General features: G+C 43.1%; 1 protein-coding gene across 5 annotated transcripts in view; it reads right to left on the bottom strand.

Moving 5' to 3' along the window:
• The window catches only part of OSBPL1A (oxysterol binding protein like 1A), a 137,672-nt gene that overhangs the window by 97,329 nt on the left and 16,640 nt on the right, over window positions 1-23,703 (bottom strand). For 4 of the 5 annotated variants that reach the window (XM_067546477.1, XM_067546491.1, XM_067546486.1 and 1 more), the window contains exons 3-7: window positions 20,770-20,855; window positions 8,705-8,779; window positions 5,590-5,701; window positions 2,040-2,125; window positions 431-575 (exon numbers count right to left, since the gene is read on the bottom strand). In XM_067546477.1, coding sequence (XP_067402578.1) covers window positions 431-575; window positions 2,040-2,125; window positions 5,590-5,701; window positions 8,705-8,779; window positions 20,770-20,855 — 504 coding nt within the window. The remainder of the gene's footprint in view (window positions 1-430; window positions 576-2,039; window positions 2,126-5,589; window positions 5,702-8,704; window positions 8,780-20,769; window positions 20,856-23,703) is intronic. The other variant, XM_067546501.1, reaches the window with a different exon arrangement.

Genomic DNA, 23,703 nt, shown 5'->3' with positions numbered 1-23,703 from the left:
AAGTCCTCTTCTTTTTCCTTTTTTTTTGGGAGGGGAAGAGGGGGACAAGGGGGCGGCAACAACAGCCAAAATAAAATGAAAAAGGTAAAGAAGAGGCTTCAAGGGAAGCTAAAAATGAGCAATTCTAAAAGAGTTAAGGATCCACGAATGGACAGCTATAGTTCTGTCTCTAGCCAGAGGCAATTGAGAAAGAACTGAGGAGAGCTTGCCCAAAGCACACTGGCTAGTCTTGTGGCACGTGAGAAGCAGCACATGCGCAGGCTGAACAGAAACTGCTACCAAATCAGCAGTGCAGACAAACATACCTACAGTGGAGCACCTATAGACAGTACTCAAAGCAGCAGCAGTGGCTAACAAGAACTTCTATAAAGTGAGACTGTTTAGTTTTAGTTTCTTTGCTTCATATTTAAACTGTAAGAGCTTTACTTACCATTTTTGTTTCTGATTTTAGAGTCTGCACCATTTTTTAGAAGTTTTAAGGCACAGTGCTTGTGCGCACGATATGCTGCACAATGTAATGGTGTATTTCCCATCTGATCAGTACAGTTAATATCAGGAGGTTTTGGCCTATTTAACTGGAAAAAAACACAAAAAAGTAAGATTGTTATATCTACAGGTTAGTTTTGTTTTCCTATTGCACCACATACAGCCTTGGTGATTTATGGTCAAGCATCTGCTCTCCCTGACCTCAAATCTTGAAATATAGATTAGGCACTGAAAAGCAGGGTGACGAAAGGAGGTCATGCTAGGAGGACTACATCAATAAAGAGAGATGTTCAGTTACAAGTAGCAGCTTTCCTGTATTCTTGGCTTAAGTGTGCCCTTCCCATCTCCGACGTGCAATGTAGCACATAACTGGGCTGCATTTCCATGGTACTCTTGTTTCTAGTTTCAATATTTGGGGTTCCCTTGGGAGCAGAAAAACTCTAGAAATTGAGTTAGAGAATGCTAAAGCCTTTAACCAACAAAGCTTCTAAAGTTAGTAAGGACAGTACTACAAAAAACAAAGTTCAGTTCACTGCATCTGTAATTCTATATAGCTGTATATCCACTAAGTAATATTTTATATCCAAGACAGCTTCATTTTATTCAGAACATGTTTGGAGGGAGGACAAAATACTCAATGGGAAAACTGAAGCAGTTGCTAATAAAAACCCAGTGCACAAAAGAAGATTCAAGCAAAAACCTCAAGTCATTAGGGAAGGGATTATTCTGTCCCTTGGGTGGCAGAGAGTAACAAATGCATAAGAATGAGTTTAGCCGATTCAAGCAAAAACAAATACAAGTCTCCTGTAACTTGGCACATGGCTAGTAGAGAAACTGCTGCCAAGAGAGTTCCCTGCTCTTTTGAAGCTACTTGAGTTAATAGAGTTAAGAGAGGAACACTGATCAGCTCAGACCGCCTCTATAAATACAGCCCATAGAATTTTCCTGCCCTTCATTTTGATGGATTTCTAAGTAATTAGCAGCCCCAGATAGACATTACTTCCACTAGCACTGAAGTGTCCCTTGGAGGTCCCAGAGAATGAGCATGGCCAGACATGTTTCTCTTGAAGACACAATCAATATCGGTTGCTGGTAGCAAGTATTGCAATAAACACAAGGGTTAAAATTTGTTTTGTGGTGCAATTGTGGTACCTCTGATTCATTGTGTTTTTGAAGTCTCAGACTTAGTGTTGCATTCATGCATTTTATACCCACTAATGTTCGTCATGTACTATACTAACTTCAGATGCAGCAGATAACAGTAGTTCTCATGGTAAGTCCATGATTGAGGTACTGCAGAAGCTTAACAAGCAGCATTTCACCGTATCCTTTACCTAACTCAGGAAGGATATTAGAAATCAGGAAGGATATTAGAAAACACTTGAAAATTTTGCATCTTATAATTTTGCATCTTGCTATAATAGAAAGAGAATTAACAGTTGGGAAGCACTGTACTCTGGACTGTTTCCTGCGCTAATGTGACATGCCAAAGCAATGGCTTGGTGCTGGGTGTGAAGGTAGCATAAATAGCAAGTAGCATCTCAAACTCTTACCAGTGCTGTGAGTTTTCCAGTCTCCCCTTCTCTTGCTGCTCCTAAAAGCAGTTCTTCCAGTTTCCTTTCTTGTGTCCTTTCCACTGCTGTTTTAAAAGTGCAAGTAATTTTAGCAACCACAGTTGTATTCTCAGAGGAACACATGTAACATCTGTAAAGTGATGTTTGTCTAATGCAGAAAGTTCAAGCACTGTACACAGAGTTGAGTTTCCCTGACACTTGTTACCTTGAGGGCTATGTCTACCAGCGGAGGTGAAATATACTTCGAGCCGTGCACTGTATTTGTGCATAAGTCTAAAAGGTGACAAATCACAGCAGAAAAATATTCTGAAGTGACTCAAGTTTCACAAGTACTCAAATATTTGTTAAGTAGTACAGGTTCAACAATGCAAGAAGTATTTGTCCTAAGGTTTTTCCAACGAACACCAGGCAAATTCAGTGATAATACTTGACTGACACTATTTAAGCAAGATGCAAGTAGGGCTGGCTATTATATTTTCTTTCCCTTCCTACAACAGATTCTCTCTCCTCTCTATTCCCCTTCTCCGTCTTACCACTAACTCTTTGTCCCACAAAATCTCATCCTTCTCCAGCTTAACTGATCAATCTTTCCCAGCCTCATACAACAACCTGTACACTCACATATAGGGTTAAGAGATTTTATCAGACATCCAATAGCTAGCAACAAACTAAGTACAGAGTAAGACTGGGGGCCCACTCTGTGAAAAACAGCCTACTTAAGAAGTCAAAACTCCACTACAGCACTTATTAGTATTACTACTAAGGTGCTGTCCCTCAATTTTAGCTAGAGAGTGATATGAAAAATAAGCTATTTGAAGCCTTCCAAGAAAAAAACCCTGCCCCCAATCCCACTGGCCCCTACCATCCAAGGGCTTCTTAAAAAAAAAATGTGCATTTTAATCCCTACTAAACCATCATAAAGCTTTATGGCTGCAATAGAGTTGCATGGGAAATACTGCTATTTTGCCCTTTCCCAGCTTCCTTCATAGTGGTAGTGGTCAGGTGAGGAGGTCTTTCCTAGTTTACTCCTCTCAACTACATTTCACATCCTGCTCTTTAAAGCTAGTCAATGAAGAAGAGAACTTTTCTCCCCAAACCGTGATCTATTATGGTGACATGTATGCAATGTTGTTGTATTTCATGGATACCCAGTGTTCTGAATAGTAACAGAGAAAACTAAGACTGACCTGCTTTCCTTCTGCTGGTGCTTGTCAATGCTATAAGCACCAGCACCAGAGCTGACTGCAGACATGAGATGATGGCAAAGCATTGGTTTATACTGTTCACATTTAGAAAGGTCTCTTCCCAGCCATTATGGCTATGATTTTTCAAGCCCTGATGGGTTAGCGTCTAACAAAAATTTAAGCACCAGTCTTGCTTGAAATACAATACATGGTATCACACACTGAGTTCTCTTCTGAACTTTACAAACTTTGCAGACTGATTTTGTAGGTATGCTCCAAGAAGAATGGTTTGTATATTAGGAGCAGTGGAAAGAAAAGAGTGCTAGGTATTACTATTAAAGTTATTTATTTATATGCATCTGAAGTCAAAAGACATGTGACAGGCAGAGTCATTTGGCAAATTAAGGTGATGCTATTCTTTCTACTTTCTGGAATTCACAGATCTCAAAACTGATTTATCTGAGTAACAGAAGGATGTACACAAGTTCATCTGTGCTGTAGAGGACAAAGCTCAGGAATTCTTTAATTTACATATTGATATGTACTCAATGGATTCCAAGTTATGGAGCTAGAGTTTTAGGCACAATTGTAGGATCTGGACCTGCTTTTCACGAAGTGCAGAACAACTCATTGACTTCAGTTGGAGATGGGATGCTTTGATCCTCTAAAAAAATAATCAGGCCCTTGGCATATACATATGTAGAGGTTTCTACACTATCTCTGTATACAACAGAAGTTTTTGCAACCACACAATTATCTTGTTGCCTTCAACAACGTATGTCACGGTAAATTCCCCTGGTAAATTTGTTTTCACTTAGTGAGGACAGCAGAATTGGATCAAGTGTTTTAAAAAGTTTAACTGGATATAAGGAAAGAGTAAATCCCCCTGCTGGTTAAGACAACTTTTAGGAGAGCTTGATTTTCAGATACATTGTAACCTAGCAACAACTGTGAGACTGACATTGTTAGGCAGATTAATAAGGGCTTTAATAAATGCTTCACCCTGAGTGGAATTAAATGCAGTCATTAAGAATTTATTTCTAGAGCATGTTTATGAGAATTGCACCTAATCTGAAGTATAATTAAGAAGTAGTGTATTTTCTGGAAGAACACTGCTTGGAATTATTTCATTTGAAAAATTTTAGTTTTCCAGTCCTTGTTTTTGAATTTAAGAGCCACGTGTACTAATCCATTCAGATTGAAGATTTACATTTGAATTAAATGTAATTAAAACAGATTATTCATAAAGTCTATTCAGGGTTATGTTAAGAACTTCAGCCTAAAAACACTCCTAGCAGTACTGGGGCTATTACTTGAGAGTTTCTTTCTTACCCTTTGTTTGCAGAGAGCATAGTAGTGAATCAATACATAACACACTTGCTTTTTTTAAAGTAGTATTAGTTGAGACTTTAAAAAGTTAATAAATTCTGGGTATTCAGCTTCTGACACCTTTAAAAAGGTCTGATTTCCAAAAAGTGCCAAACACCTGCCCTCTGGAAGTCAGACCCCTTTATGTCATCTAAGGCTGGCGACCCAAAAATCACTTGGACAAAGTCTCCATTATCAGAGCTGAAATAGTCTGGAGCAACACCAGGTAAGTTTGTGAATGATTCAATGAGTCTTCTCCCACTGACCATTTTGTAGTCAGAGTTAAACTGGGCAGTTTTCCCTTCTATTCTCCTGCAAAGATGCCCCTACAATCCACCTGGCCTCCTTGGATGTTGGAATTTTAGAGTAGAGAGATTTTATTATTCTCTACTCATTATCTAGTGACTAGAGAAGAGGACTGGCAGGAAAGATCCTCAGGTCTGTTTCCAACTCCTGTGACACCTAGTAGAGTCACTGATATCTGAGAAAGTATGCACACCATCTTTGCAAAACATTAGAAATTATGTTTGTATCCAAGTGAAGGAGTTTATAGCCAATCTTGTTGACACTCAAAGCAGCTTTTGCTCTCAGCATGTGCTTGGATTGTTTTCTCCTATGCAGGTAGCTAGGGCTTTGAGTACTACATACTGCTTTGAATTTCAGCAAAGTCTATATCATTAAAGACCTGAGTGGAAAAAAACCCTGTGTTGCCTTAAGGACCCTAACTTCTATCAGAAACAGCATTTACCAATAGGTTTTAAGACTTCTTTCCAAAGGCACTAACATATTTGTTGAAAAAGAACACAGTGATATGCCAGTGCAATAGAAGTGACAAAACATTATTAGTTTTTTAATTCGTTTTGAACCAGAAGCTACTTTGAAATCAAGTGAACTTGTAGGTGAAGTAGCGCTCTCTCCTCTCCCCCGCCCTCCTAGAGAGACAAATGCTTAATGGCAGTGAAGACACAGGAAATTACCTTCCAACATATTTCTTATCTCTTTATCTTGTGTAACATCTCTTGCTGTCTGTCCACTCCCATTAACAATAGAAGTATCAACATCATACTGTAAAAGCAGCATCACCACCTCCTGGAAGACAAGTTCAAAGGTATTATGTTTTATATCACAATGGCACTTCCCCAGAACTGGGTTGGGTCCACTGTTTTGCAACCCTTCCTTCTGTGCCTACCAGTGTGAAATGCTACATTGCCACAATGAGTTGGTAAAACATGGCAAGGGAAAAAGTCACAGCTATACTGCTTTCCACCTTAGGTTTTTCCTGTTGTACTATTCAGACTAAGGGCACCACAGTAAATTAGCTGGACTTGAAGGTACATAGAAGCAAAGCATAAAGACATCTTACTAAAGAGGATTTCTACAGACACTTGTAGTAAAGAAACTTGTGATACTGGAGACCTTTCTATAACAATTAAAAAAATATCTGAGCCGATACAACACTATCTGCCATGAAACCACATGTTCACAAGAGAACCACTTCTACATTTTACATGCTTCTGCCTACACAGCATTAAGAGCCAAATGGCCTCTATTCCAAGAACAAATTGTTCACATTAATTAGCTACTGAATTGACTCATCTTAATTCTAGCATTCTATGTAGTACATGCATAGGAGACCAGTATTTACAATACTGTTTTATGCTTATTGGGTGTAGAGATTTGTGTGAATGAGCAGAGCCCTGCAAATCCACAGATATACGCATCCGATCCACCATCCACAAAAAATGGCCCGCGGATCTCAAAAGATGGGGAAGCAGCGCTCTGCAACTTGCAGCCTTTGACGCTGCTTCCCTGCCTTTGAGATCCAGGAGTGGGGGGCTCCTCCTGCCAGCCACCCATGCAGGCACTGATCAGCTGTTCAGCAGCTGCCTGGAGAGGCTGGCTGCTGAACAGCTGATTGGGGATGCCCAGAGCTGCAGATGCAGATTGGATGCGGATCCACATTTTTGTATCCATGCAGGGCTCTATGAATGAGCACTTGAGAAGTGATTTCAACCCCCATTAGCTATGCAAGTGTCCAACTAATCCAGACAAGCCAGCCTTAAGTCTATAATAAGGCAGGCTAAAAAAAATAATTTGAAGAGCAACTAGCAAGACACACAAACTAACAGCAAAAAAATGTAAGTACATCAGAAGCAGGAAGCCTGCCAAAGAATCAGTGGGACCACTGTATGATCAAGGTGCTAAAGCAGTACTCAGGACCATTGAGGACAAGACTATTGCAGAAAAGCTAAATGAATTCTTAGCATTGGTCTACACTGAAAAGATTGTGAGGGAGATTCCCACACAGGAGACATTCTTTTTAGGTGACTTATGTGGGGAACTGTTCCAGATTGAGGTATCAGACAAAATTTTGAAACAAATTAACAAGTTAAACAGTAATAAGTCACCAGGACCAGATGGTATTCACCTAAGTTTGGAAGGAATACAGTTATGAAATTGTAGAACCACCAATTGTGGTATGTATTCCAATCACTTAAATCAGTCTCTGTACCAGGTGACTGGAGGACAGGCCTTTCAGGCATTTGCTTTCACCATCAGCATTAAGAAAATGGTTGTATTAAGACAGGAGGTTCCACAAGATCCTTTAATCACCTTAAATGCAAGCCAGCTAGAAGTAGTCCAAAATGTGTAGTGGCAGTCAAAAAAGTTAGGCGAATGTTAGGAACCATTAGGAAAGGGATAGATAAGACAGAAAATATTATGCCACTATATAAGCGCCTACAGTACATTCGCACCTTGAATACAGTGTGACCAGAACTGCACACAGTCTCAAAAAAAGATACATTGGAATTGGATAAGATTCAGAGAAAGGCAACAAAAGTTATTAGGGGTATGGAAAAGCTTCCATACAAGGAGAGATTAAAAAGACTGGGACAGTTCAGTTTAGAAAAGAGACTAAAATGGAGGGATATGATAGAGGTCTAACACATCATGAATAGTATGGAGAAAGTGAATGGGGAAATGTTATTTACCCCTCACATAACACAAGAGCCAGGGGTCACCCAATGAAGTTAACAGGCAGCAGGTTTAAAAACCAAAAACAACCCCAACCCCCCAGCCCGTTGTTCCTCATTTAAAAAAAAAAAAAAAAAAAGTACTTCTTCACTCAATGCACAGTCAACCTGTGGAACCTGTTGCCAGAGATGTTGTGAAGGCCAAAAGTATAACTGGGTTCAAAAAAAGAATTAGACATGTTCATGAAGGATAGCTCCTCCATCTGTGGTTATTAGCCAAGATGGTCAGGATGCAACCCCATGCTTTTGGTGTCCCTAAACCTCTGACTGCCAGATGCTGGGACTGGATAACAGGGCATGGATCACTCAATAACTACCCTGTTCTGCTCATTCCCTGTGCCAGTGGCCAGTGCCAGATGCTTCAGAGACAGGATACTAGTTAGATGGATCATGGGTCTGACTCAGTATGACCATTCTTACGTTAAGCCTAATTATTCTTTAATGCTATGGTATGTGAAAGATTAGTAAGTTTATGCATACAACTCGAAAGGCCACAACTACCTTTTCCCATCCCTCCAAAGTGGCTTCCACGTGACAACCAGCATTTACAACTGAGACCAATTAGTGCTGCACTCCTGCACTAAAGCACTTTACCCCAGACACATAGCAGGAGTGCCATAGGAAGTGATTGCACAGACAGGTGTGCAGGTAAAGTGCTTCAAGAAAGGAAAATAATTGTTCTTCTCCAGCTGCTAGCCACAGCCTGGAGAACAAAAAGGAAAGAGCAGCTATGGACAGAAGAAAGGAGGAAGACTGATATTTTGCTTTCCTGGGAGGATAGGGGAAAGAAAAAAAAGCAGTTCTTTCTCTGCCGAAAAACAAAACCAAATCTGAGGATTAGACAGACTAGATTTGCTCTTTAGTAGCTTTCTGGAATACACAGTTACAAAGCTTTGTCCTACCACATAAATGCTTTGGCTTCAATCATTTAACATTTTAGACTCCATTTATACATTATAGCACCCTTTATGGGGAAACAATTTCATGCTGGGTTTGCCTTACTCATCCTGCAAACCACAGAGTGGAACACCACTTGTTAGAAAATAGTGTATTTTACCTTGCGTCCAGTGAAGGCTGCACGATGCAGCGGAGTGTCCCCCATATCGTTTAACACATTTACTTCTGCACCAGCCTGCCAAAACAAACAGAGACTGTTAAATAATGCTGGAAACACAGGCAAGTCAATAGGTTACCTCTACAAAAATTTTCCTTCTAGAAAGAAGGCAGTGTTATCGACACCCCTTAGTTTATAACCTATTCATCAAGAATGAACTATATTAAGTAGGAGGTTTTCCTGGGTGTCCCACTCTAGTCAAAGAATAATCGTCAGTGATAACATGGGAAGATTTAGAGTGGAGGAAATCTACAACAAGGAGCCCTTGGGAAAGGGAACATTAAATTCAGATTGGGACTAGGTTTTCACTACAGTGGCACAGCCGCAGGTGTGCGGCTCTACTTCTTCAGCATAGACACTCACTACAGTAATGGGAGGGGTTCTCCCATCTCTGTAGTTAACCTACCTCCCTAAGAGGCAGTAGCTAGGTAACAAAAGAAGAATTTTTCCATCAACCTAGTGCTGTCTATGCCAGCAGTTAAAGTTGGCTTAACCACCTTGTTCAGGGGTGTGGATTTTTCACATCCCTGAGCCACGTAGCTGGGTCAACCGAACTTTTTAGGTGCAGATGTGGTCTTTGTTTTGCTGTCATTCATCTCCACACACAAATTGCATGAAAGTGTCAATAAAGGCTTTAATTTCAACTATGGCTTGTTGAAAGACAGCACACAATAGTACCACATACACTGTAGTGCAGTCTCCTCTTCAAGAGATTAAACAGGCCACAACTAGCAGGTTTCCTCATCTCTTCACTGGCTCTCAAGTGGAAACTCGTCTATATACCATAAAGGCAGGGTCCTGTTTTCCTGTCTGAATCTCAACTTAATTTTTCCCATTTCTTTCCAGCCCCTGAAATTTCTGCCCTCTTTCTCTTTTCACTTTCCTCATCCTGCCCCATGTTGAGAACAGTCCTCGCTCTCCAGGGTACTCAGCCACCTCTCCTTTAAAATCCCACTTCAACACTGCTCCTACTGCACTCTTCTCTTAAAAGGGTCAGAAAGAAGTCAGGACAAGCTGCATATATACAACAGAACTAATGGGATTGTGTGGTTTAACTATAGCTGGGAAACTGGTCTGTGATTGAGCTCACAAGGGCTAGAGTAAGATCTATTCCTGAATGTCACAGACAAAGCACACTAGGACAAGTCACTTATTCTTATTTAACCTCTATTCAGCACTCCATCTGTAAGAAGAGCACTTGCACTCACCCATTTCCATAAAGCACTATGATCCCACGGATGAAGAATACTGGATGACAGCAAAAATGTGTTTATATCTCCCTCTTTCTACAGCTGAAGCTTCACCATTTGTTTTACTCTATGTTGTAAGCAATATCTTTGGCTCAGGGACGGTATCATTTGTTGATACTACTTATGTTTGAAGGACTAGAGATGGAATCCTTTTAGGAAAATCTCAGTCTCCTTTCAAGTTTAGAATCTCTTGATTATTAGTTTTTAAATGTAGAATCAGGTCCAAGTTTACCTGGGTTCATTCTTTGAATTTCCAATCTGTTTGAAAGAAGTCACCCCTCCCATACACTAAAAAAATGGCTCTCTCATTACAATTAGTAATTTGCTCTGATCACCCATTCTCACCTCCTACTCAATGGCTGTCATTAGGTCTCAAGTACCCGGCTTTTATCCACCTTCCCATTGTTATCTATGCCCTTGGATATGTATATGTTGCCTCCTATATATGTTACCTATTTGCTGTATCATTTCTACCAACTGCATCTGAGGAAGTAAGCTGAAGCTCACAAAAGCTTATGCCTGCTGAAATTAAATTTGTTAGTCTTTAAAGAGCTACAGAACTCTTGTTGTTTTTGCTGTATACAGACTAACACGGCTACCTCTCTGGAACTCCCATACACTGAGCATTTAAGGAAAAACAAAACAAAAACCTGTTTGTTCTTGGTGCATGTATCTGAATGCTACAATTAGCAGAACTTTGCGGACAGTTGGCTAGCTTTTGGTTAGCTCAATTACCAACATTTTGGGGGTGGGGGAGGGAATCTCATTTTAAACTATGCCAGAAGCCTGTAATTTTAAAGGTACTTGGCTGCATCAAATCACACAAGTTAGCTTTTTTACTTTAGCATTAATCGGTTAAAGAAAAAAAGGATGATCTCCATTAACCTGATGTTTCTAAAAAGTGAACCAAGACTCACTCAAGCCATATTATTTATGCCTGAAGTAATATCAAACATGCACCGATCCTTCTTTGAAAATGTATATACACGCTTATGTGCTTCCTCGGCTGACATAGTAGTGTCATTGACTTTATTTTATTTTATTATGGGCACACATGCCAGTGCCGACTGTTTGGAATTTAAAACTTAGTGTTAAGGTAGCACAGACTTTTCCATCCCAAGCTGGAGTGTCAGAAATGCTAGTTATGACAAATACGGCAGGTACCAAGAGTTTCTGGACTCAAGACCTAACTCATTGCATTACCAGAGTTTTATGCTGATGTAACTACACTCAGTGAGTTTTAGTATAAAACTAGAGTAACCATACTTGATCAGAGCATCATTGTTTTATTCTGTCTACCTAAAGGCATATTTTGTTTCCTAATGCCTCAAATTTAAAGTTATATTAGCCTGTTAGCTAACATTTTAAAAGTGGTTTAATGTAAAAATGTGCATTACCTACACTTTAACTCAATCAGTTCATTTATACTAGATTTCAGAATGTCAGCTAACACCTGCCAATACCATCCTTCAACTTCAAGGTCTGGTCTAAGCTAGACTTTAGATTTCTTATGCCAAATTTTGAAGATCAAGCGTGTGCAAACATCTAGCGTGCATGAACAAGCCTGGCATTTTCAGAAGCATGCAGTTAGTTGCCTACAAGTGGAATAGTACATAGAACCATAGACATGTAGGACTGGAAGGGACTTCAACAAGTCATCTAGTCCAGTGCAGGACTAAGTACCTAGCCCAGTGGTCCTCAAACTTATTTGATCGGGGGCCCCCTTCTTTAGATCTGTAATCACACACACACACACCTCTGAAGACAGAATGGCGAGCAGCAGCTGCTGTCCAAGCATGCAGCTCTGAAAGCAGCGTGGCGCCAGCAGCAGCAGCACAGAAGCAATGTGAACAGTAATATTTGTCAATATCACTTTTCATAGTAGACTTCGCACCCGCTGCCACGCTTACTTCTGCATGCAACTGCTGACCGCCAAAGCCCTGCCACCTACAAGTGAGGGATGGGGGGGAGGGGCAAGAGGAAGGAGAGCCTGAACCCAAGCTGCCTCCCAGTGAAGGATTGATGGAGGGGTGAAAAGGATAGCCTGAGCTGCCTTCCAGTGAGGAATGGAGGACAAAGGAGAGTCTGAGTGGTGCGGTTCCAGCTGCCCTTTTTATCCCCACCTCTCCAGTGTTCACAGCCTTTCTGCCACAAGCCCCAGCCACTCGGGACTGACAGCCAGAGCTCTTTAAAAAAAACAAATTTTAAAAAAACCAACTACAGCTCATGCCTCCGCTGGGAGGCCTGCCCCATTGTTTGAGAACCACTTATCTAGACCATCCCTGACAGGTGTTTTTCTAACCTGTTCTTAAAAACCTCCAAATGACAGCAATTCCACAACTCCCAAGGTAATTTGTTCCAGTGTTTAATTACTGACAGTTAGAAAAAAACTTCCTAACTGCAATTTAAGTCCATTACTTCATCTCCTGTCCTCAGTGGAGAAGGAGAATAATTTATCACCCTCTTCATAACAATCTTTTATGTATTTGAAGACTGATAACCCCTCTCAGTCGTCTTTTCTCCAGACTAAACAAACCCAACTTTTCCTCATAGATAATGTTTTCTAGACCTTCATTTTTTTATTTGTCCATATTTTTTCCAAATTGTGGTGTATAGAACTGGACAATACTCCAGTTGAGGCATTATCAATGGCGTATAGAGCAGAAAAGACAGTTACTAACCTTCTGTAACTGTTGTTCTTTGAGATGTGTTGCTCATGTTCATTCCAATTAGCTGTGCGAACGCCTCATGCACGGTTGCCGGAAGGTTGCCCTCCCTACAAGTAGTACCCATAGGGTTGGCTCTAGAGCCCCTGGAGTCGTGCATCCATAGCACTCCATAGAAGGGCCTGCCGACCCTCCACCTCGTCAGTTCCTTCTTGCCGAGAGACTCTAATAGAGGGGTAGGCAGGTGGGTTTGGAATGGACATGAGCAACACATCTCGAAGAACAACAGATACCGAAGGTTAGTAACCATCTTTTCTTCTTCGAGTGCTTGCTCCTGTCGATTCCAATTAGGTGACTCACAAGCATTCCTTTAGGTGGCAGGGTCAGAGTTCAACGTAGAACTGACTGGAGGACCACTCTGCCCACTGCTGCAGCCTCTCTGGCTTGTTGGGTAATGGCATAGTGTGCAGTGAAAGTATGAATGGAAGACCACATCACCACCCTGCAAATATCCTGGATCGGGACCTGAGCTATGAAGGCCGTTGAGGTTGCTGGGCTCCTGTCGAGTTGGCTGTCAAAACAGGAGCCGGCACTTTTGCCAGCTCATAACAAGTCCTAATACATGACATAATCCACGATTAAATCCTCTGGGAGGAGTCTGGACAGCCTTTCATTCTTTCCACCACCACCACAAAGAGCTAAGGGAATCTTCCTAAAAGGCTTCATTCTCTCTATGTTAGGAAGGCTTTGGCCTTCTACATCGAGCAAATGAAGGCTTCGCTCACAGTTGCTAGCATGCGGCTTCAGGAAGAAGACCAGGAGGAAAACGTCTTGATTAAAGTGAAACAGAGACTACCTTTGGGAGGAACGCTGGGTGTCACTGCAGACGAATCTTGTCCTTAAAAAACACCATGTAGGGAGGCTCTGAAGTCACAGCCTTCAGATCCAACACTCTCCTAGCCCATGTAATGGCTACCAGGAAGGCCACTTTCCATGACAAGTACAAAACAGGGCATGTTGCCAATAGTTCAAATGGTGGTCTAATCAGTGTGGACAGTACCAAATTAAGGTCCCATTGAGGAACCAGCTGACGAGTTTGAGGGAACAATCAGTCGAGGCCCTTGAGAAAACAGCTCACTATATGGTTCGAGAAGATTGAACACCCCTCCATCCGCAGATGGAACGCTGAGATAGCTGCTAGATGGACCTTCAGTAAGGATACTGAAAGCCCTTGATGCTTAAGGTGCAAGAAGTAAGTCCAAGATCAGCGGTATAGATGAAAATTCTGGGCAAACTCCTCTCTGTTGGGGCCAGAGAGAGAATCTCTTCCACTTCACCTTGAAGGTACCTCTTGTGGAAGGTTTTCTACTATCCATTAGAATCTCTCTGACTTGTTCTGAGCATTGCAACTCCTGCTGGTTTAGTCACGGAGCTTCCAAGCCGTGAGATGAAGAGATTGTAGGTTTGGGTGACAAAGGTGACCCTGATCCTGGATGATCAGGTCTGGGATCAACAGGAGACTGAAAGAGGTCTTTACATTGAGCTCGAGCAGTGTGGTGAACCAATGCTGGTGCAGCCCAGAGCAAATCAGGATAATCACCGACTTGACTCTTCACTTTTAGAAGGATCTTGTGTATCAACAGGATTGGTGGAAAAGTGTAAAAAAGATGACCTGACTAGGGAATGAGGAAGGCATCCGCTACTGAGCCTCGACTGTGTCCTTGGAACAAACAGAACTTCCTGCATTTCCTGTTGAACCTTGTCGCAAATAGGTCTACTTGGGGAATTCCCCAATTCTGGAATATATCGTTCACCACGTCTGGGCGTAAAGACAACTCGTGGGCCGCTATTGACCTTCCAAGGAAGTCCGCTAAAACATTCTGGGACCCGGGAAGGTAGGACGCTTCTAAATGGATCTTGTGAGTTATACAGAAGTGCCAGAGATCGAGGGCTTCTTGACACAAAGGAGAGGAGCGCGCACCCGTTTGTTTATATAAAACATCACTGTCGTGTTGTCTGTTTTTACTGCAATGCATTTGCCCACCAGATGATCCCTGAAGGCTTGATATGCTAATCGTACCGCTCAACGCTCTCACGTTGATATGAGCAGAGAGGTCTCCTTGTGACCACTGGCCTTGAGTTCTCATCTGGCCTAGGAGGGCCCCAACCCATGTCCGAGGCGTTGGTTACTAATGTCATGGTGGGCTGTGGGCTCAAAAAGGGGACATCTGTACAGACTACTTCCTGGTCTAGCCACCAGCTGAGCTAAGTTAACACTGATGTTGGGATCAACACCACCTTGTCTATACAATCCCGAGGGGGGCAGTAAACTGAAGCCAGCCAGGTCTGCAATGATCTAAGATGTAGCCTGGCGTACTGAACCACTTGAGTGACTGTTGGGATACCTGGCAGTCTGCAGACAGTTTCTGATCGTGACCATAGGATAGCGGTTCCACTCATTTATGATGGATAGGATATTGTGAAAACAAGAGTCTGGTAAAAATGTCCTGGACTTCTTTGAGTCGAGAACTGCCCCTATGAATTCTATCCTCTGTGTTGGGGGTGAGGACAGATTTTTGAGTGAAGACCAGCAAGCCCAGACGGATGAATGTCAATTTTATGAACGCTATGTCTGATTCTACCTGTTGTCTGGACTTCCCATTGATCAGCCAGTCGTCCAGATACGGGAAGACCTGTATCCCCCACTTCCTGAGGGAGGCAGCCACCAATGCCATGCATTTCGTGAAAACTCTGGGAGCGATTGAAAGGCCAAACAGAAGCACTGTGAACTGCTAATGGGGACTGCTGACCATGAATCTGAGAAAGCATCTGTGTCTCGGTGCTATCGACACATGAAAGTATGCATCCTTGAAGTCGAGGGCAGCATACCAATCTCTTGGATCCAGGGAGGGGATGATTGATGCCAGGGAGACCATGTGAAACCTCAGCTTCTTTATGAACTTGTTGAGGTTCCTTAGGTCTAGGATCAGTCAGACTGCCCTTGGCTTTCGGAATTAGAAAATACCATGAATAAAAACCTCTTCCCCTTAACTCCATAGGAACCTCTTTCACCGCTCCCATTTCCAGAAGCTGCTGAACTTTTTGAATTAGAAGTTGCTCATGAGGGGGTCCCTGAAGAGGGATGAGGAATGGGGGGAGGGGAGGGAAAGAGTGGGAGGGAGTTTAACTAGATAGTGTATCCCAGTTCTATCGTGCGTAGGACCTACTTGTCCGAAGTAATTTGGGTCCATGCACGGTAGAAATGGGATAAACGGTTTGACAATAGTAGGGGCGGAGGATCCAAGTGGTGAACTGCTATGCCGTTCCTTGGTACACCCTCAAAAGTTTTGTTTTGGGCTTGGGGGCTGCTTTGCGGGGCCTTCATTTCTACCCGACGAGGACTGGTAGAGCCTCCTTTTATTGTTATTGTTTCTGCTTCTCCTACGCCTGGAGTCCTGCCTCTGATGTGGCTGGCAAAACCAGGGGAGAGGTTGTGGCCTGAAACGTCTCCTCTGGGGCGCCGGTGTGTGTAGCCCCAGTGACTTAAAGGTAGCCCTGGAGTCCTTCAAACTGTAATTTTGCATTGGTTTGGTCAGAGAACAGTGACTGGCCCTCAATGGGTAGGTTCTGTACAGTTTGTTTGCCCTTGTGAGGGAGGCCTGATGCTTGCAACCAAGAGCTGCGATGCATAGATACCCCCAAGGCCACAGTCTGGGCCGCTGCATCTGCCACATGTAATGATGCCCTTGCTGTCATCTTGCCCTCCTCCATGAGGGCCACATACTCCTTTTTGCAGTTGGCAGGAATAGACTCCACAAACTTTTGGAGAGACCCCCAGGTATTATAAGAGTATCTTCTCAGAACAGCAAGTTGATTTTCCACCCAGAGCTGTAGGCCCCCAGTGGAATACACCTTCATGTCGAATAGGTCCTTTTCGTGGCCTCCTTGGCTTTAGGTGTGGGGCTTTGGCTACCCTGCCTTTCCCTCTCCTTCGCAGCTGCTACGACCAGGGAACCCGGGGAAGGGTTGAGTGTATAGGTACTCATAACCCTTAGATAGGACAAAGTACTTGCGCTTGACCCTTTTAGCAGTTGGGGGAAATGGAGGATGGGGTTTGCCAAATTGATTTAATGTTCTTGTCAGTAGTTTTTATTAACAGCAAGGCCACCCTCAATGGCCCTGATGGGGACAATATATCCATCATAGGGTCTGATTCCACTACGGCAACCTTCTCAACCTGAATTCCCAGGTTCTGTGCGATGCGACGGAGAAGGCCCTGGTGTGCCCTATTGTCCTCGGATGCCAGTGCCAGAACGGCACCCTCACTGCCTCATCTGGGGAGGAGGATGACAACTCCTTTAGAGGACCAGTCTCTTGACCCTCGGCACCCAGAGAGTCTTGCAGTACTGGGTGGCCTGACTCTCCCACGGTGCTGGAGGTGTCGGATTCGGTGCCGGCATAGGTGCCTCCATAATTGGTGCCATGTCCAGGTTCGAGGTCCTGCTAAGTACTGGTGTTGGCATCGGGTCAGGAGATGTCGCCAATCTAGCCCAGTGGAGTCTGCTCTCTGACGCTAAGGACAAGGACTGACCAGACTGGGATCCCTGTGCCTGATGAAAAGCCCATGGGGTCCAGAAGGGCCACTGAGGGTTTTGCCACTGGGGTTGCCATGGTACCGCGAACGGCTGACTCTTATCCCGGTGCCAACTTCTATCCTGGTGCCAACTGCTCTGCGAGGTAAAGAATTCTGCTTTGGACTCTGATGCGGACTCGCTTACCAGAGGCCATTGTGGTGCGGTGCCCCTCGGTGGCGGCGGCGAATGACAACCGGTGCCAAGGCGAAGGCTGATGGGGCAACAGGGCGGGTTTCCCTTTGGAAGGTGCCAACTTGCACGGCACCGGATCTGCCGCCTCCCATGGTCTTCCCCAGGACTGTAGTTGCTGCAGCACCGTGCTCTTAAATGAGCTCCCTAGCCTCATAGCTTCAAATGTCTCTGGGGTGGAGGGTGACGATGTCCTCCACCACCTCATCCAGTTCCCTGGTGGGGGGAATGTTAGGCACCAGACTCAATGTACCCCTTCCCGGGGCCGGACTCGACAGTGCCACACATCTAGAAGTAGTGCTCGAGTGGCCCAACGTGGGTCTCACTGCACTATCTCCCTTACGCCCCGCAGACTTTGCAGTGGGCGAGCAACGCCTGTCCAATTTCTTATGTCTCTTCCTAGGAACCGGTGAATTATGAGTGGTGCTGAGCACTTTCTATTCTTGGTACCAGCGACTCCTTACAGTGCCAAGGGTCTTGAATATTTGAGTCCTTCCTCAGCACCAGGTCATGGACAGAGGCTGGGACACCTCTGACTGACACCAATGCACTGGGCACTGGCTCCAAAGAGCTTGAAAATGGTCCAAGAGCCACCTTCATCAGGATGAATTTCTACCTCTGGCTCCTCTCCTTCTGGGTGCGAGGATGGAATCCCTTGCAGATCTTGCCCTGGTCTTTCTGGTGTGCCTCCCCGAAACACTTGAGACACGTGGAGTGTGGATCACTCCTTGGCATGGGCTTCTTGCACTCCACACACTGTTTGAATCCAGGGGACCGAGGCACGCCCCAGTCCCTGGACTAACAGACTGATCCCTTAAGAGGGGGGTTCTGTCTAAACTAACTAACTATTAACTGCTCTTAACTGCTAACTATTAATGCTAAATGAACTATTTACAGGTACAAAGCAAATGAAGAACTGGGAGAAAAAAACTCTTGTCAAGCAAAAAGCGATGGATTCCAGTCGAGCATCACAGGCGGTAAGAAGGAACTGAGGAGGCATAAGGTCAGTAGGCCCTTATACGGAGCACTATTGACATGCAATTCCAAGGGGCTCTAGAGACGGGTACTACGGGGGGGAAAAACCTTCCGGCAACCATGCACAAGACATGCGCACACCAAACTGGAATCAACATGAGCAAGCCGTCGAAGAAGAAGAATTACTTCTCATGTCTTGCTTACAATACTTTTGCTAATAGCATACATCATTCTGGGATTTGGGATTTTTTTGCAACCGTTTTACACTGACATATTTAGTTTGTGATCCACTAACTCCTAGATCCATTTCTGTAGTACTCCTTCCTAGGCAGTCATTTCCCATTTTGTATTTGTGCAACCGATTATTCCTTCCTAAGCATAGTACTCTGCATTTGGCCTTATTGAATTTCATCTTATTTACTTCAGTCCATTTCTCCAGTTTGACAGTATCATTTTGGATTTTAATCCTGTTCTCCAAAGCAATTGCAACCCCTCCCAGGTATGCATCATCCACGAACTTCATAAGTGCACTCTCTCTACCATTATCCATTATTTATTGCATTATTTATGAAGATATTGAATAAAATTAGACTCAGGACAGATCCCTGCGGGACATCACTTGATATGCCCTTCCAGCACAATTGTGAACTATTGATAACTAGTCTCCTAGAATAGTTTTCCAACCAGTTATGCACCTGCCTTAGAGAAATATAGCCTAGACAAACCTATTGTAGGTTGTTTATGAAAAGATAATTGAGAGAATCAAAAGCCTTACTGAAGTCAAGATACATCATATCTACTCTTTCTCCCCTATCCACAAGGCTTGCTACCCCGTCAAAGGACATTAGGTTGGTTTGACATGATTTGCTCTTGACAAATCCACATGGACTGTTACTTATCTCCTTACTTTCTTTTAGGTGCTTACAAATTGATTGATTTGCATCGTCATCTCCAGGTACTGAAATTAAGCTGATTGGGTCTATAATTCCCTGGATTGTTCTTATTTGCTTTTTATAATTAATTATTACTGCATATTTGCCTTTTTCAAGTCTTTGGGTCTCTCTCCCAACTTCCATGAATTCTCAAAGATAATTGCTAATAGCTCTGAGATTTCTTTAGCTAGTTCCTTAAATATTATAGGATGCATTTCTTCAGGCCCTGCGGAATTGAAGACAGCTAACTTGTCTAAGTAATTCTTAACTTGTTTTTTTCCTATTTTGAGTCTCAGATCCTACTCAATTTACAGTGATGTTCACTATGTTAGGTATCCAATCACTGCTAACTTTTTTGGTGAAAAGTGAAACAAAAAACCATTCAACACTTTGGCCATTGCTACATCTTCTGTTATTGTCTTTCCCTCCTCATTGAATAATATGCCTACCCTGTCCTTGGTCTTCCTCTTGCTTCTCATGTATTTGTAGAATGTTCGTTACCATTTATGTCCCTAGCTAGCTGAATCTCATTTTGTGCCTTGGCCTTCCTAATTTTCTCCCTACATGCTTGTGGATTTTTTTTTATATTCATCCTTCATAATTTGACAAAATTTCCACTTTTTGTACAACTCTTTTTTGAGGTTCAGGTCACTGGTCCTACTGCATTGGGATCATTTGCTCTTCTGCCATTAGTAACATTTCTTTAAATAACAGCCAACTCTCCTGAACTCTTTTTTCCCTTATATTTGCTTACCACAGGATGTTTCTTACCAATTCTTTGAGTTGACTAACGTCTGCCTTCTTGAAGTCCATGATCTTTATTCTGCTGTTTTCTCTCCTACCATTTATTAGAATCATGAACACTATCATTTCATGATCACTTTCACTCAAGCTGCCTTTCACCTTCAAATTCTCAACTAGTTCCACCGTTTGTCAGAATCAAATCCAGAATAGCCTCTCTTAGTCGCTTTCTCCACCTTCTGTAATAAAGGCTGGTCTCCAATGCATTCTAAAAATTTGTTGGATAACCTGTGCCCTGCTGTATTATTGTCCTATGCAAATTACACACACATGCAAGCATATAGTTAGTTAAATATACAAGTATGCACATGATTGAGAAGGATAGCTCATTATCTTAATTTAGAATTGCATTGCTTCTGTTCAACTAAACTGTTTGCACTTTAGTAGAAAACCACATTTCCTATTTATTTTGATGTTTCAAAAGTAGACAACTAGCTACTGGTCACATGAACAACACTTGTAGTATGAAAAAAAAGTGGTCAGTCATGTTTTTCATAATACCACCCCGTGTTATATAGCATCTTCCAACTCATTTAGAAATATAGACAGCATTAAGTATACCTTCAGCAAATCCTTGACCACATTGCCATGTCCAAAATAGCATGCAAGGTGAAGAGGTGTCCAACCCAAATTTGATTTACTTTTGCCTAAAAATATGAAACAGAACATCAGGTAAATAAAGGGCTTTAGTACAAGACTGTAGGAACAGTTCAGCGTAAACCAAGTTCCTGCCAACTCTCAAACATATAACAGGCATAGTTAGTCTCTACAATGACAACAGGCATTTACAGATTTAAGGCCAAAAAGGACTATGAATAAAATAAATTTTCCACTCACTAGTTACTGCTTCAAGCCCATAACTTCTAGTCAAACTAGAGCCTCTCTAATGGGGAAACAGCTATAACATTATATCGTTGCTTCCATAGTTCTCATCTCTTGTGCTTTGTCATGTATGGAAAAGAGCATTCTAAGAATAGGGTGTTTTTTTTGGTTGTTTTTTTTTTTTTTAAAGTCTATGACAGTCAAAAAAGTCAATTCTGGTTTAACTGGCTTCATTCCTCTTACACAACCCTGAGAGCGTCAGGGTTACCCACGCACTTAAGAGCATAGAACACACAAGAAGCAAGTTAAAGATAATTCACCTCAAACTATGTTTAGGAATACTATGCTTTGCAACACCCTTATAATTGGCAAGGCTTTCTATGTCAAACAAGTTCAACAGATGAAAGCAATTACCAAGAGTGGCTGCAATCCACAAGGCTTGTATGTTCAGCTCCATTACCCTGCCAAAGAGATCTAACAGTACAGACTCAGCAGGAAGTGGACAAAGGAAGAGCAAAGGTCTTGGATAACCACCATTTATTCTGAATGGCTTAGTTTTAAGTGTACCTCAAAGTAGTGACTATATGTCTTAGACATTCCCTGAAATTTCAGCTTTAGTTAGTTAATGTTCACTGCTATTTAAGAAACTGGTAGATTTCTAAATTAAAATTATGTATATTATGGTGAAATAAATAAATTCCACTGAGCTAGTAACCAATGTTTGGTTTCCCTGCTTGGTACATTTAGACAACAAACAGTGCTTTTCCACACTTCACAACATATACTGTATATTAAAGATAAGTATTGTTGGTACTTAAAATTAAGGGTGGGGTAGTGGTATTGAGAGGAAACAGGAGGTTAGTGGTTTAATGCATAAGTTGTAGTACCATTATCAAGTTTTCCTTCATTTCATGTACGACTCTTACAGGCAGACCTCCGCAGCCCATGCAAGTTTGCCAAAGAAAACAAAAATACTAGCACAGAATCCTACACCTTTCGTAAAAATGGGTGTTTCAGATGAGGCTCATAGCAAACTGAATATCAGAGTTATTTTCCCACAGTTGCCCTGCGAACAATTTTCAGCATAGATAAGCAGCATTAAGGACCTTATAACCAGAAGAAGGATTTCATTTAATATAATGGTTTTCCCCTCTACTCAAATCTCAACATTTTTAGAGCTTTGAAGACTGCTAACCCCCATCCTCTTTCTCAGTTGTATAATTGCAGCATCTTAATTTCAAATGTCAAGACAAGTCTTCTTTTGGTAGGATATTTGCTTACTGTTACCTTGTCTTCTGCCTTCCATTTTTGTCTTCACCTCCCCAATTACAAACCTAGTTTGTCCGTTTTGCTTTTAAGTTTCCATGCAGTCATCACTGCCTCTCATCTATCAACAGCTGCAATACAGGGAGGCCTTTATAGTGAATTTTTATACCTATTTAGATACTAAAGTGGGTTACTTACACATTTGCTCATAAGACAGTGAAGCAAATGAGTCCCTTATGGTCCCTTCCAACGGTGATAACCATACTGGCAGACATCTCAGTTAAGGTAATAGTGTGCAGGATAACAGTCTAGGTAAGTTGCATTTCAAGGTTTACAGCAAACCAAAGCTGCCAGCATACTGCCTCCCCTCTTCCAGAACCTCCTCACACATACTTTGGGCCTTCTAGCTTTCAAAGCTTTACATCTCCATGCCTACATCTTTTGAAGATATTAGTGGCCAGAAAGACTTAACAGATGTTCTCTAGACCAATAGTTTTCAAATGCAGCCATCGTGGCCGCATGCGGCCACCAGGGGGTTTCTGTGCAGCCACGGGCAGCTGGGGAAAGAGGGGCATGGATCCACCCAGTACAGCCAGGTTTCACCTGATCACAAGCCAGGACTTGTTGGGAGCAGCCCCCACAGGGTGAATAACCCCCTTGGCTCCCAGAAGCACCTTCCACACCACCAGACTACAGTGCCAAGGTAAGTACACCCCCCCATCTGTCTGTCTCGGGGTCCACACCCCTCCCTGCCAGCCACTGGCTGTCCGCCAGTGCCTGGAGTCCCGACTCCAACTCCCTTGCCTTCCTGACAGCCACCCCCCATCCTCTGGCCATGCCAGATCCCGACTCCCACTCCCTGTCTTTCCAGCACCCACTCCCCTTTCCTCCCTGCCAACTGCTCACTTGCCTCCAGGGTCCCACTCCTTGCATTCATCCACTGACAAACACACCCCTCCCTGCCGACCACGCCAATGCCTCTGGGTCCCAACTTCCACCCCATTCCCTCCCTGCCTTTCCAGCACCCACCCCTCTTTCCTCCCTGCCTGCCTGCCAGCTGCTTGATTGCCTCCAGGGTCCTTGCATTCAATTCACCCACTCATTCCCCCCTCCCTGCAACTGTGCAAGTGACCCCAGCAGTCCCCTCCCTAAGCTGCAGTTCTTCCCCCCCAAAGCAGCTCCCTCCCTGCCTCCTGTCAGGTGGCTCAGGGCAGTTGCTGCACATGTAGCCAGATTGACTGCTTTGCAGGGAAGAACAAGTAACTCCCTCCAGCCACCTGGCAGGAGCTGCAGTTCTTCATGCATCCCACTCACCTTTTTCACCTGAAAGGTGAGTGGAGCAAGTGAGGCAGCCTTTCCATTCAAAGAGCTCCTGAACTTTTGCTAATATTCTGATCCACACAACTG

The sequence above is a fragment of the Emydura macquarii genome, unplaced genomic scaffold, assembly GCF_026122565.2.
Source record: "Emydura macquarii macquarii isolate MOO-44397 ecotype Brisbane River unplaced genomic scaffold, CSIRO-AGI_Emac_v2 contig_212, whole genome shotgun sequence".
Lineage (NCBI taxonomy): Eukaryota > Metazoa > Chordata > Testudines > Chelidae > Emydura > Emydura macquarii.
This window is presented reverse-complemented; position numbering and strand designations above follow the sequence as displayed.